The sequence below is a fragment of the Ahaetulla prasina genome, chromosome 8, assembly GCF_028640845.1.
Source record: "Ahaetulla prasina isolate Xishuangbanna chromosome 8, ASM2864084v1, whole genome shotgun sequence".
NCBI lineage: Eukaryota > Metazoa > Chordata > Lepidosauria > Squamata > Colubridae > Ahaetulla > Ahaetulla prasina.
The window spans coordinates 36,038,268-36,053,570 of NC_080546.1; the positions used below are offsets into that span (position 1 = coordinate 36,038,268).

Sequence of the window (15,303 nt, forward strand, 5' to 3'; positions counted from 1 at the left end):
GGCAAAAATGCCCCCCCACCATGGTGCAGGAGGCCAACTAGGCCACACCCACCATGGCCACGCCCATCCAGCAACCGGGCAGAGAAGCCCCTTGCTAAAATTTTTGAACTCCCACCCCTGTATAGAGAATGGGGTTAGGTTGCTATTGGCAAACTAATCTGAGAATGAATTCAAAGTCTGATTTATACCCCACATATTTACATCATTATACTTTTTGAAAAATGAACTTAATTGCAGAGAACTATGCATATGAAAATATATATAATATAAATATCTGTTCAGATAAAGGAGAGAGGAGAGAACCATTAACAAAAAGATGACAAGGGAAAGATAGATTAAGTCTGGGGCATAGGTAGACAAGACTGAGAAACCATAAAGGTCAGTTCCATTTTTACTGACAGTCCTTGTTTAGCAACCGCAAATAGGACAGGCAGCTCTGTCACTAAGCTATGGTTGCTAAGCAGAAAATCATATGGCCGCGAAGGCCTTACAACATAACTTCTCATTCTGTTGTTAAATGTGACATTATCTCACTTAACAATCTGTGGTTTTACTTCTGTGTTCAACATTAAATCTGCTTTAGGAACATAACTGTGGGATGCTGCAGATAGGAGGATTGGTTGCAAAGCTAGTTGTTGTTTTTTAGATAACTTTAAATTGTCGCTAAATAAAGCAGTCTATAAGCAAGGACTACCTGTATTATAACAAAATCTTGCAAGTCTGAGTGTGCTTCCCACACTTTCAATTTATCTTCATGTGAATTAGGGTTTGCCTGAGTCATTTTCTCACACAATTTATTGGAGATTACCTACCATTGCCTTGATAGCAATTTTTCTTCAAGGCAATTCCTTCCACCCTTTGCCAGATAGGAATTGCCAGGTGTCCCTAATTTGCGTGGAAGTAAGGAGGACGGGAATACAATTTGATTTTCAGGATTATAATCAATATAACTAAAAGTAGTTAATTAAATCTACTAAGAACATGAAGGTTACATATATTAATGCATGTTCTCCACGATTTTCTCTGATCTTGACTCAGCGCGATGATCTAGGAAATATTGGGGATCCCCTATTTTATGTCAGCTGACAATTGTTAACGTTTTCACATCTCCAAAACTATCTATCCTTGTTTTCCTTTTTCTTAATTGCTTAATTGCTTATATTTAGATGACTAAATATAAGAAGTCTGATCATTGATTTTTTAAAAAAAAAAGATTATTATTTTCTTTTCTATCTTTGTTTTATGTTCTAGAACCTGCTTTCTATTTTGGTGACACTGAATATTATGTTGCGGAGAGCGCTGGTTATGTAGAAGTTCGTGTTTGGAGAACTGGAACAGACTTGTCTAAAGCAGCCACTGTCACTGTGCGCTCCAGGAAAACGGATCCAGTATCTGCAGAAGGTGAATTGTTTCATCTGTATTACTAATATATCACACACACATACATATATATAATTTTATTATACTATATAATTATATATTATATAATAATATAATATACATATATAATATATCTCTGTGTGTGTGTGTGTGTGTGTGTGTGTGTGTGTGTCTTTGGTTATTCAGGTTTTCTCCCGCATAAAATTGGAAGTGTCTTGGCGACGTTTCGACAAAGTCTCATTCGTCATCTTCAGGCTGGTGTTTACAGCTTCGTGCTTCTAGGAGCAATTGCAATTTTATGCGGGAGAAAATCCAAATAGCCAAAGACCTACATACAAACACCCACGAAAACCTAAAAAAAAAAAGTTGTGAACTTGGCCCAAGTAGTTATTACCAGTCACAATCAATAAACAAACATATTTTATTAGAACAGCTGAGAATTACTTCATTCTCAGCTTAGTCCAAATTAATTCCAAAACAAGTCCTTCAGAAAAAGTCCTTCAGCCTTATCAGAAACATTTATCTTCTGTGGCACCCTGCAAAAGGCTTTCCTTGGCAAAGCCCCATGAAGTTCAGAAACAACTTCATGGGCCGACTAGAAAAAAATATAGCAACGTTGCTTTCCTACAAAGAGCCCAAGGGCCTTTGCTGCTCTTTTAAGCCTTACGGGAGGGGCCAGTCATCTCCTGGCCTTACTCTCGAGTTGACCTTTTTGCTTTAGCTGCTTTTGCCTTCTGGCAGCTCTTTGCATGCGTGCAATAGGAACAGGAGGAGCCTCTCTGCTGTCCGCCTCTGGGGGCTTCAAAGTTTACGCATCGCTCCCAGATGGCCCTGGACATATCTCTGCCTCTGACGCAGAGCCCTCGTCCAGGCCTTCCTCTGACTCCAGGTCTGGCTCATTGTTCTCCCCAGCCTCCTCACTGTCCGACTCCGCTGCCAGCTCCGCAGGCTGTTGGTGAACCACAGCGTATATATTGTTCATAAACTAACAGGTACATAGAAAAATACTATATAAGCAAAATTCCAACAACCCCAATATGTAATGAATTTGTTGTTCCAATATTCTGTAATTCATTCCATGAGATTGTTTGAATAGTGCTCAGTAGAATGATTCCCTCTTGTTTTGTTGTCACAGTCACATTCTGGGATCACCAAATTATCTAATTAAATTATATGCTGTACCACTATCCTGAAAGAAAACAAATGCATTTCAAACTTGAGGAAATAAAATTAAATTCCTTGTGCTTTGCTCATTCCAATTCTTCTATGTCAGTTAAATTTATAATTTTCTTGGCTTAATCTCAAAGTAGAGATGAAAACAAGATAAGGCCAGTGATTGTTTTTCTGTGACAAAAAGTACTTTAATTTGTCCAAAGTGTAATACTGAGCTTTTGATTATTATAGCTTTTTAATTGATCTCCTTTCGACATTCTAGAACAGTTCTCTAAAAGCGATGGAAAGTTTAATTGTCCAATGTTTAGATGTCCAAAATACATGAAAAAAGCATTTAAAAATGTATATAAGCTGCTATTTGAATCATATGAACATTACTGCACACATAATTAAATTTTGTCTCTACTTGTAGCTGGAGTTGATTATGTTGGCATAAGCCAAAACATGGATTTTTCTCCTGGTGTAAACATGCAGACTTTTCGTGCAACTATTTTGGATGATCTAGGACAGCCGGTCCTTGAAGGCCCCGAAAAGTTTGAACTTGTTCTCCAGATGCCAGTGAATGCAGTGCTTGGAGAGCCAAGCAAAGCTACTATCATCATAAATGATACCATCACTGATTGTAAGCATTGCAGATTGTTTACTATAAATTGACACAAAATATTTTATGGTAAAATTAGAAGATAACATGCATAGATGCATACAAGACAGTGCTAAAATTGAATTTGGAAAATAGAACCTGTATTTTTTTTAATGTAAATTATAGCTAGGAATTCTGAATTTTAAGGAAAGCATTCCTTCCTTTCCACCTAGTTACCTACCTAGCTACCAAGATAGTATTAGGGTACAGACTATACCCTGTTTCCCCCATAATAAGCCCAATTGGGATTTTGAGCGCATGGCAATAAGGCCAAGCGCTTATTTCAGGGTTCAAAGAAATATAAGACAGGGTCTTTTGGGGGGGGAAACATGGTACTATAGTTCATTATCAATATGGTGAACTATCCTAAACTACACTTACTTCCAGAAAAGGATGGAATGCCTAATGCAAATCATACAGGTCTGGATTTTGGCTTTTCTTTTTTATATTAATATTATTAATATTAATATTAATTAGTGGAATCATTTTATCATTATTTTCCTTCATTTTAAGTTATTTTGAAGGCATTTTTGATTTTGCCTTCTAACAACATCCTTTGAGTACAATAGAAAATGGCATTGCTAAATATCTTAAAGCTTTCGTTGGCAACTATTCAAACGTGAAGATAGTGCTCCACTTATTATCACTCATCAATTAACTCCAACATTTCTGTTACTGAGCAAGAGAGTTGTTAATGCCATTTTATGACCTTTCTGGCCAAAGTTGTTAAATAAATCACTTCCAGGTATTAAGTTAGCAACATGATTGTTAAGTGAATCTGGCTTTCCCATTGACTTTGCTTGTCAGAAGGCTGCAAAAGACAATCACATGACCATGGGAGTCTGCAACTGTCATAAATTAGAGTCACTTGCCAAATGTCTGAATTTTGATCACTTGACAATGGAATGCTACAATGATCATAAGTGTGGAAAACAGTCAAAAGTTGCTTTTCAGTGCCATTCTAACCCCTAAACAATCACTAAATGAACTGTTGCAACTCGAGGACTCTCCATATTTTTATGGCTTTTGTTTAAATTCTTTATACAAAATAATTCCATCAACTAGTTTATACCTATTATGCAGTGGGGTTTTTTACCTGTTAATTCATAAATCATAATCTATCAATGACATAGGCAGAACCTATGCCATAAGTATTTATCATAATGTATAAACGTAACTAATTTATTGATAAGGTGATAAACTATATACTGTAAAAAACACAAGAATATAATCTTGGCTGACAAATTAAAATAAAAGGGATGCCTATGTACAGGATATAGAGCAGTATATATTCAAATAAGTGAGTCACCTTTACAAGTTACCCCAATTGTTTTGATATAACAAGTTCTTAATTGAGCAGCTCTGATTATAACTTTAATAGTCGGCTGAGGGAACTTAAATGAGGTGAACATGACAATGGAATGTAAATAGAATAATTCATATTTCTTTGGCAGTACCCAAAGTCCAATTTAAGGAACCTCTCTACATTGTGAATGAAAAAGATGGTCAGATGGAAGCTATAATCTCACGAAGTGGAGATGTGAATCATAAGTCTACTGTCCGCTGCTACACTCGCCAAGGCTCTGCCCAGGTTATGATGGACTATGAGGAGAGACCAAACACAGATGACTCAATAATAACATTCCTACCAGGTAAGATTTCCTTTTAAATAAAAAAGCTTCTCAGCAAGCAATTCGTTGCAATGATAAAAGATATGACCATACTCATAATTTTAGGTATCAAGTAGTCACTCCAAGCCCTATTTCAATCATTTTTCTAATGAGTGTATGTGTGTTGGGGTTTGCATTCAGGTATACAGTACTATATTCTGTATACATACAAATTAGAAATAAAAGTTCACTGAATGTAAAGCTAGAAAACTTAGATTCTCATGTTATTGCATAGTCCATTTATTTTGCTTTCATTATGATGAAACTAATTAAGCCTTTTATTAATCAATGGTTATAGAAACATCACTATAAAAAATTTGTGAATCTCAAGTATTTTTAAAACTCTTTGTCTAAACAGAGCAGTTGTAGCAACTGCCTGATCAAGCAGATTTTATTAAGGATTTTTTTTTGTTTTCCTGTTTTTATTATTATTGTTGTTTAAATTCATTATTTTTATTCCTGTGAATTTTAGTGGGAAAAAAGTTGGAATATAAGTTTTTTTTACAAATACAAGACATAACAAACACTAACATAAAACATATGCTCCTTCTTTACATCAGCTTCATTTCGATATTCCTCTATTATTTACATTTCTCGCCTCTCATTTCCTTTAATTATACTTATCTTTTTTTGTCCTAATATCCCTTATTTCTGGAATATAAGTTTTGTTATGGATGTTTTAGACAAAATTCCTTGCATTGGAGACCTGGCTAGCATTAAGGAGAACTGAAGCTCAAAACAAATCAATTTCTCAAGATTGATTTATTTCCAGTATTCAGTGATTACATAAAATAATATGTAACAGCGTTAGTGCTTTAATCTCTTTAATATGGATTCTGAAGTTAAATGGTAGATTCTACAGTTGGCCAGTCTTGGCTGAACTGGCTGGTCTTGAAAACTAAACAATTGGATTTGGCCAATATTTGGCTCAGGACCGCCAGGAACTTCCAGGGAAGATTGAGAAACCATATTGGAATATGTTAATGAAAAACTGGTTTCATAGTGTTGTAAAACAAACAAACCTAAATGGGCGCATCCATCAAGTCACCAAGAGTCAAAATATACTGTAACCGCTACTCTGGCTTTTTGCTTCCTAAAGGAGAAATAGAGAAACCCTGTTTTGTGGTTTTGGAAGATGATGCTATCTATGAAGAGGATGAAGAGTTCAGACTGGTGCTTGGAACTCCAAAAAGTACCTCTTCATTTGGTGCTTCCATTGGGGAGCTAAAAGAAGTGCTGGTGAAGATTAAGGATGAAGAAGACAGTAGGTTGATGAGCTATTTGCTATTCTTTCAATTAAAGGACCTTTAGATTATTACTTCAAGGGACATCAAACTGGACAGCTACTGTATTATATATGTAAGAAAATTAGGATTCATTTATATATTGCTAATCTCTGCATTCAAGGCTATGAAAAAGAAGTCAAATGGTCAATAACTTTTTGTAAGATAATAGTAAAATGGCTGTTTTCCTTCAGAATTACCCTAAACCACATCCTCTAATAAAATAAATACCGTATATACTCGAATATAAGCCGATCCGAGTATAAGCCGAGGTCCCCAATTTTACCCCAAAAAACTGGGGTAAACTGGGGACTCGAGTATAAGCCGAGGGAGGGAAATGAGGCAGCTACCGGTCAGGGAAAGCCTCCCTCCCTCAGCCGAGAAGGCTGGCGGCTCCCCCGCCCCGCCCTCTCACTGCACCGGCAGGGCTTCCCCGCGCTAATGCAAAAGCCCGCCAAGTTTGCACCATCCGGTATAATGTGAAAAAAAGAAGAAAAAAAAAAACTCGAGTATAAGCCGTATATACTCGAGTATAAGCCGAGGGGACGTTTTTCAGCACAAAAAACGTGCTGAAAAACTCGGCTTATACTCGAGTATATACGGTAGTTTAAAATGAAATACCCTTTGTTTTATTATCTTTTTCTGGATGAGTGTTACATTTTAATGTGTATCTGATAAAGCATTAAATTGGAGTTTTTCAGAAATTTATATTTAATTTCTGAAAAACTCCAGTTTAATGCTTTATCTGATACACCTTAAAAGTATATTAAAAGTACTTAAAACAATCACATGTAATCAATAATTTCTCCCTTTTGCCACCTTAAAAATTACAGTGCAGTGACATGTTTTCAGCAATTTTGAAGGTAACATATTATGAAATATGTGGTATAAGCTATACACCTTATTTCAAAATGTAAAAAATGTTTAGTCCCTCCCCCCCCACTGAATAAAATAAAGTAGTAAATGAAAAGACTGCAATGGAGAGCAAACTATAGCTGAATATAAATTGGTCATGTTTACAAATACTGTATCCCTGATAGGAGGTTTTCTATTATAGCCCCTGCTTTTATCAGAAAAGTTTATCAACTTTCAATTGTTTAATAGCTTATTAGGAAACCCTTCTTAATACTTACTTAAAATCTATTTTCTTTTCTTTTCATGTGTATCCTCTGTGTACTTACAGAAAATAAACTGCTCAATGTTATGAATAATTTCTTCTAAGATTACCTCTGATGTACCACTGGATAGTCTAAGAAAGAGACTCTAAAAGTGCTTCAAACAGTAACTATTCATAATCTAGTACTAGCATTCAGGGATTTTTTTTTTGATTTTTTTTTTTGTTTACATTTATACCCCGCCCTTCTCCGAAGACTCAGGGCGGCTTACAGTGTATAAGGCAATAGTCTCATTCTATTTGTATATTTTTACAAAGTCAACTTATTGCCCCCCCAACAATCTGGGTCCTCATTTTACCTACCTTATAAAGGATGGAAGGCTGAGTCAACCTTGGGCCGGGCTCGAACCTGCAGTAATTGCAGGCTTTGTGTTCTTAATAACAGGCTGTTCTTAATAACAGGCTTTTACCAGCCTGCGCCATTCACCGGCCATTTAATTCACACCAGCACAGAGTGATGGGAATCAATTTTGATTTGTATTCATCCAACTCTAGTATTGCATATGATGACAAAATATTGAAATAGAATTAAACCCTAAGTGGAAACAATGAACTTTTCTAGGTGTTTTATAAAGTTTAATCTTAGAAAATTCTTTATCGTCTTCCTTTTATTATTTGAACTGATCATTTGATGTTCATAATGGCATTGTTCTTGCTTTGTCATTAATTAAATTTAACATAAATCACATTGCTAAATAATAAATTGAGTGGATAAAGCAAAATGTTATTTTCTTGGTTAGGACTTTTTTTCTGTCTCAGACTATTCTTAAAAGCTATACTGAAGTTTAGCCTTGATTGAAAGGAGAAGTTGACATTTTCCAGTTGTCTTGCAGAACCAATGATTACATTCTCTGAGGTGAAATATAACATTCAAGAACCACAGGAGCCTGGAGAAATTGCAGTTTTAAAGATCCCAATCTTGCGACTTGGAGATACTTCCAAAGTTTCTATTGTAAGAATTCATACTAAAGATGGTTCAGCTACTTCTGGAGAAGATTATAATCCAATGTCTGAGGGTAAGAATCTGATCCTAAATTGGACATTGCAGCAAATGTTAATGCATAATATTTTTTAAAAAATCTGGAATTATATATGTTTTTAATGGTACAAAACATGAGCGCAAAACTTTGACTGATAAATATTCATATTTCACAGATATGACCCAAATTGCTCATTTATCATTATTCATTTTAGATATTGAATTTAAAGAAGGAGAAACAGAGCACTTTGTGGAGGTTGAAGTTTTGTATGATGGAATGAGAGAAATGCGTGAAGCATTTACAGTGCATTTGAAACCTGATGAGAATATGGTGGCTGAGACACAGGTAAATACCCAAGTGGTTTGCCCTTTAGTTTGCATTCAGTTGAGGATGATTCAGAAATGTCAGAGTTATTATTATTATTATTATTTATTTTTTATTATTTATTTGATTTTTATACCGCCCTTCTCCCGAAGGACTCAGGGCGGTGTACAGGCAAAAGTAAAAAACAGGCAATACAATATACAATTTAAAATGCAAATTAAAAAACTTATTTTATAATTGGCCTAAAAAGTTTAAAATATATAATAAACTAAAACCCCATTTAAAATTATTAATAGAAAATTTAAAATCGATAAAATTTAAGCCAGCCCCGCGCGAGTGAAAAGATGTGTCTTCAGTTCGCGACGGAAGGTCCGAAGGTCAGGTATTTGGCGTAAACCCGAGGGAAGCTCGTTCCAGAGTGTGGGAGCCCCCACAGAGAAGGACCTTCCCGTGGGGGCCGCCAGCCGACATTGCTTGGCGGACGGCACCCTGAGAAGTCCCTCTCTGTGAGAGCGTACAGGTCGGTGGGAGGCATGCGGTAACAGCAGGCGGTCCCATAAGTACCCTGGCCCTAAGCCATGGAGCGCTTTAAAGGTCGTAACCAAAACCTTAAAGTGCACTCGAAAGGCCACAGGTAGCCAGTGCAGTCTGCGCAGGAGCGGTGTTACGTGGGACCTACGCGTAGCTCCCTCTATCACCCGCGCAGCTGCATTCTGGACTAACTGGAGCCTCCAAGTGCACCTCAAGGGGAGCCCCATGTAGAGAGCATTACAATAATCCAAGCGAGAGGTAACGAGCGCATGAGTGACTGTGCACAAGGCATCCCGATCAAGGAAGGGGCGCAACTGCCGAACCAGGCGAACCTGGTGGAAGGCCCTCCTGGAGACGGCCGTCAAATGATCTTCAAACGACAGCCGTTCATCCAGGAGGACACCTAAGTTGCGCACCCTATCCTTTGGGGCCAGAGTATTAACAATCTTAGCTTTTCAGAATTCATGGAAGTCTGTGGTTGAAGACCAAACTGGAAGCAAAGCCTTTGCTCAGACCTGCTTCTATTCTTTGGAAAGTTTATAAGCATTAAATCCAACCAGCATTAAGGAAGATTTGATGCTTTGGTTTGATTTAAAATCTCTACCCTTAGATTGACCAGTAGACTGACAAAATAAGTGTCGGTGCCATTCAATAATATCCAATTGCCTCTCAGTGAAAAATAAGTTTTAGCATGCTTGAATTCTAGATCTGAATCTATATCTTTTTAGCAAATATCGATTGATCCATATGAAGAGCTATCAAGATGAATTGGCCATAGGTGTTTCTTTTACCAAATAAGGTGGAAAGCAGTTTCCTTGTTGATATGTTTTTAGAGGCGTGAATGGTTCTATGGATTCCTTTTGTCTAGTGAATAATTTCTTCCTCTAGCAAAAAGGGATCTTTACATTCAACTTTTAGAATGGATAATAGTGGCATAAGACAAGCCTTCTAACCCTCCATCGTAAGTTGGGGTTAAGATATCATGAAAAGGAATAAATTGATAATTGTTTCTTATATTTTAGTTCTTGGTTATTATATTTTATTACGAAGAAGTCTTCATAATATTTTATGCTTCAGTGTCAAAATTAATTGATTTTGAATGGTATGCTCCTTGAGTTTATATCTTCATATTCTTCAGTCTGTTATTTCTGGATAGATTAATTTTAACATTTAATATATTATGTATAATATAGCTGGGTTACAGCAGCATGCTTTCATGTCAGCTTTACATTTAGAGAGAAACTTTTTATGTTTTTTCCATTCAGATGAATAAAGCCATTATATACATTGAAGAAATGGATAGCATGGCGGATGTGACCTTCCCAGCTGTGCCACAAGTTGTATCACTTCTGTTGTATGATGACACTGCCAAAAGCAAAATAAATCCCCACCCTACCAATGGATATCCTATTGTGTGTGTAACGGTACGATCCATCTTTTTTCAAGTTATAATGTCTTAATTTTTCTACTACTAGGTGGAAAAAATATTTGGGATTAATTTTTTAAGCTTCTGGAAGGTCCCATTTTATCAGTTCGTATCAGTCATTTACTTGATTATCAGTATCTATTTAAAGACAGAAAGTTTAATGTGGAGGATTAGTTATAGTTTTTGTTTCATGTCCTTTCAAAATTTTGCTTATCGAAAAAAATTGTGTTAATACTAATTTCACAGAAGAGAGACTGATATGAAGGAATAGATGTCTGCTTAATATTACATTTGCATTCTCCATAGAATTAAAACTTGATCTAAATCTTCTTGCAACTTCCTAGATAATCTACTGATACTTCATTTCTTACTTTTCCCTGATTTTCTAATAGATATGATATCAATAGATATGATATGATATCAATATCTTTTTTCATTCAAACTTTAATAAACTGAAGTCTTTCCACAGCATTTGGCTTTTACATTTAAATGCCAGACTTAATTCAAACTTAATTCTCAGCTAGGATTAACAGATTTATGAAGTGATAACACAAATAAGAAATTCGCTAAATACTCTAGTGCAGGGGTGTCCAACTATTTCATTGAGGGCCATATCATGGTTGTGTTTGACCTTGGCCAGGGTGTGGGTGTGGGTGTGGCTATAGTGGGCATGGCCATGGGACTCGTGTTGGGGGGACACCTATAGTGCCAAGTGCTAAAGCAGGACTTCCCTGAGACCCTCCCTCACTCTCATAATCTCCTTCCTTCCTTCTTTCCTTCCTTCCTTCTTTCTTTCCTTCCTTGCTTCCTTGCTTCCTTCCTTGCTTTCTTCCTTCCTTCCTTCCCTCCTTCCTTCCCTTCTTTTCCTTCCCTCTTTATTCTAATTTCTTCTTCCTTCCCATCTTTCCTTATTTTTCCTTCCTTGCTCTCTTCCCATCTTTTTTTCTTTTTCTTTTTCTTTCCTCTTTCCCTTTCTCCTTTCCTGTCCCTTCTTGCATGCTCAAATATTTTGTTTTGATAGCCCTCTGTCAGCCAAAATGTTTCCTTCCACACTGGATCCTGCATTCAGCAAATCAAGCAGCAATCCATTTTTTATCACAATAACAATGGGAGGGAGAGTCATTTACTGGGCACTTGGCCTTTTTAGGAGGTTTGTTTTTGCTTTGAGAAATTTGGATGGATTTTGAGAAGGTCTACATTACACCGAATTTCAAGAACAAAATAAATTTGAATTGGCAGTGGAGAGGCAAAGAGTGAACTTGACAGCCTTCCAACGACACAGAGCCTGGAGGGATTTTGGTGGACTTTGAGACATTTTCATTGATATCAGGGAGTGGATCCCTGATTATGGGATCTGTTCAAGGCTGGAATAGCATTGCTCTGGGGCATCGGATTGCCATGAACCACAAGCATTTTAGATATTCTTTCTAAATGTTTTTTTCTCCAGATTCTGGGATAGAATTAGTGATGTGGCCACTTGGTATTTATTATTGGTTGTTACATGATGCCATTTTTTGTTTACAGTATTTGGTTTGGTTTTTTAAGTACTGTATCTTACTTGAAGGTACTCCAAGGTCATTGTTGAGTTAGAGGAGCAATCTTATCAATGGAAATTATAAATACTGAATCACAAATTGTACCTATTCTCTCCTCATCCTTCCTAACCTTCCTTTCCTATAGCTCCTAGTTCTCCCTTTTCTCCAGCCTTTCCCACCTCACTTCAACCTGCAAGGTTGTGCTAAAAAACCTAAAAAAAGCCCCAGGACAGTAAAGGAGTTTAGCTAAGGGCCAGTTCCTCCACGCACAGGGTGTTTTGTGCAGCCTTCTTTCTAACAGCCATTTTTCTTCCCAGAGGCACACTACACGGCAACATTCAAAGAAATGTGATTTTTAAAGGACACCTGCATTTTGATTAGTTCAAAAATGCTCCAAGATCAGAATTCAGTGCATCCCCCGTCCCCTCCCCCAGCTCACCTAAACTACTTCTGCCCTGCTTTCATAAGCCGTAGAGGAAGGTGGGTTTGGGGCAGTGGTGAAATCCAAATTTTTTTACTACCAGTTCTGTGGGCATGGCTTGCTGGGCATGGTGTGGCTTGGTGGGTGTGGCTTGGTGGGCATGGCAGGGGAAGGATAATGCAAAATATCCATTTCCACTCCACTCCAGGGGAAGGATACTGCAAAATCCCCATTCCCTCACCACTCCAGGGGAAGTATATTGCAAAATCTCTATTTCCACCCTACTCTGGGGCCAGCCAGAGGTGGTATTTGCTGGTTCTCCAAACTACTCAAAATTTCCACTACCGGTTCTCTGAACAGCTGAAAATTTCTGCTACCGGTTCTTCAGAACCTGTCAGAACCTGCTAGATTTCACCCCTGGTTTGGGGGCAACTGTCCTCCATTGCAGCTTGGACTCTTCCAAGAACCCCTGAAAGTGGGGAAGGACATGTTGGCTGCCTCCCCTTGGTGAGCGACTTCTTCAGAAATTCCCCCTCCCTGCCCTCTTTCCTCAGCCCAGAATAGCCACGTAGCTTGGTCTAGAAAGCTGCAGGGCCTCTGGGTACATTTATTATTTTTAATGATGCTCAGCCGCGGTGCTGGAGGATGAGGACGGCCTCCTTCAACACTCTGCCAGCCAAAATGGGGTGTGGAGGAGGCCACTGCCTGCCCTTCCCACCCAACAACCCCAGCAATGGGAAGAAATCTTGCTGGAAGATGAGTTTTGAGGGAGGGGGCTGAGTGCGCAGGGGCTGCATCATGGCGGTGACCAGCTGGGCTGTCTCAACACAACCCCACAATCTGTGTTTGCCCGCGGCTGCTGTAACTGGAACTGAGCAGGCAGCTGCGCATCTGTCAGGCTGCATGGCCGCCCGGGCATCTGGCAGGCCTGATCACATGTTTTCACGTGCTGCTTGGAGCATCAGCCCGGTGGTTGTGGGGTTTGGACCCATCTGTGATACACAGGCTGCGGACTTCCAGCTGCTTCTTGGGCATGGGAGCTCCCAGCCTTTCCCATTTGCCAGGGCCTTCGCAAATGGGGCGGCAGGTATAAGATTCATCTTGCATGTGCAGTGCAGTTAGAAGATGAAGTTGGATGACTTCACTACCACCCTGCCACCTGTCTCGCTTCGCTTTGTGGCAGCAGCACTGGCAACAAGTGAAGGTAGAGGCATGGGGGGGAGGCAGGCAATCCAGCTAGCCAGATGTGCCAGACAACTGCCCAGCCACCTGCCCCAACCCAGCTGCGGTGGTCATGGGCAAGCAAAGACATACTGTGGGACGGAGCATGGAGGTGGGTGGGCAGCTGCCCAATACTTCCAATGGACCAGATAACATGCCTCCTCCCCTGTGCCTCTGCCTGCTGTTTAGGGCCAGCCTGGCGGTCACAGCACCCAGAACCACCTGTGCTGTACATGCTGCAGAGCCTCAGCCTGCAGGCTGCTGCTGGACACCATCATCCCCCACACACTCACTGCCTCCTGTGTGCACTCCCGGGGGACTTTGGGCAGGGGTGGGCAGTCCCTCACTGTCTCCGGGGTGGCCTTGCGGGCCAGATCTCATTCCTGTCCTCAAACAAGGTTGGTGCATAGGAGCAAGCAGCGAACCTGGGCCATGGACTGTGTTGTTTCCTGTACTCGGCCTTAGATCCAACCCATGGGGCTGCCCTGCCACCTCAGCCCTGCCCCCTGTGCACACACCTTTTTCGGGCCTGGATGGCTGCCAGCAGGTAAATCAGTGCCTGGTCGGTGCAAGCCGAGGCACCGCGAGTCAGTCCTTCCCTGCTTCCTTGGCAGCCTTTGTGGGCCGGATCCAGCCTGCAGGCCTTGAGTTTGACAGCCCTGCTCTAGTGAAACCAAAAGAGAGGAATATCTTATTATGACATCTTAATTAAGCATTTTCATGACAAAGATTTAAACATAACTAAATGGATATATTGTATGCATTTTGCCATTTAGGCATGCAACCCCAAATACTCAGATTATGACAAGACTGGATCTATTTGTGCTGCTGAAAACATCAATGACACAGTGACCTTGTATCGTTGGCTTGTCAGTGCCCCAAGTGGTATTGATGGTGTAACCAGCCCAATGCGTGAAGTGGATTCCAATACTTTCTTCACTAACACCAAGTCAATTGCTTTAGACTCCATCTATTTCCAAGCTGGCTCCAGGGTTCAGTGTGCAGCACGTGCTGTCAAGGCCAATGGAGATGTGGGCTTAGAACTGTTGAGTCCCATCCACATAATAAATAGACAAGAAGGTAAGTTTAATAAACAATTAAGTGATTCTGAACTAAATGGGTATATTGTATGCATTTTATTCAAAAAGAACATTTTTTTCCAAGAAATGTTTTTTTAGTAATGAAAAAGATGGAACAATTAGAAGAGCAATTATTAACTTAATAACAAAGGGAGTTAGATATGACATTCAACATTTGCACTTCAATATATTTATTGTAGCAAGTATAATTTTATTTTTTTAAAAATAATAATTTAAAATTAATACCTTTAAGAACCTGTGTAACTTAGCCAAGTGAAAAAGAGAGATAGTAGATTTATGACTGTTCCTCTGTATTTATGTCGTTTGAAAACAAGCTTACAACATTTTTGTTTCCGAACATGTAAAGAAAACATAAAGGATCTGTGTTGCTTTAAGTCTGCATGTAATCTGATATGTCCTACAATTTGCCTGAGGGAAACAATTGTGAAAGGATTTCCAAATCTGT

General features: G+C 38.9%; 1 protein-coding gene across 1 annotated transcript in view; it reads left to right on the forward strand.

Annotated features, from left to right (window-relative positions):
• FREM3 (FRAS1 related extracellular matrix 3) overlaps positions 1-15,303 on the forward strand; it is a 99,162-nt gene that overhangs the window by 63,141 nt on the left and 20,718 nt on the right. The window contains exons 7-14 of the mRNA XM_058192506.1: positions 1,252-1,401; positions 2,966-3,175; positions 4,648-4,845; positions 5,963-6,127; positions 8,154-8,336; positions 8,515-8,645; positions 10,421-10,579; positions 14,535-14,838. Coding sequence (XP_058048489.1) covers positions 1,252-1,401; positions 2,966-3,175; positions 4,648-4,845; positions 5,963-6,127; positions 8,154-8,336; positions 8,515-8,645; positions 10,421-10,579; positions 14,535-14,838 — 1,500 coding nt within the window. The remainder of the gene's footprint in view (positions 1-1,251; positions 1,402-2,965; positions 3,176-4,647; positions 4,846-5,962; positions 6,128-8,153; positions 8,337-8,514; positions 8,646-10,420; positions 10,580-14,534; positions 14,839-15,303) is intronic.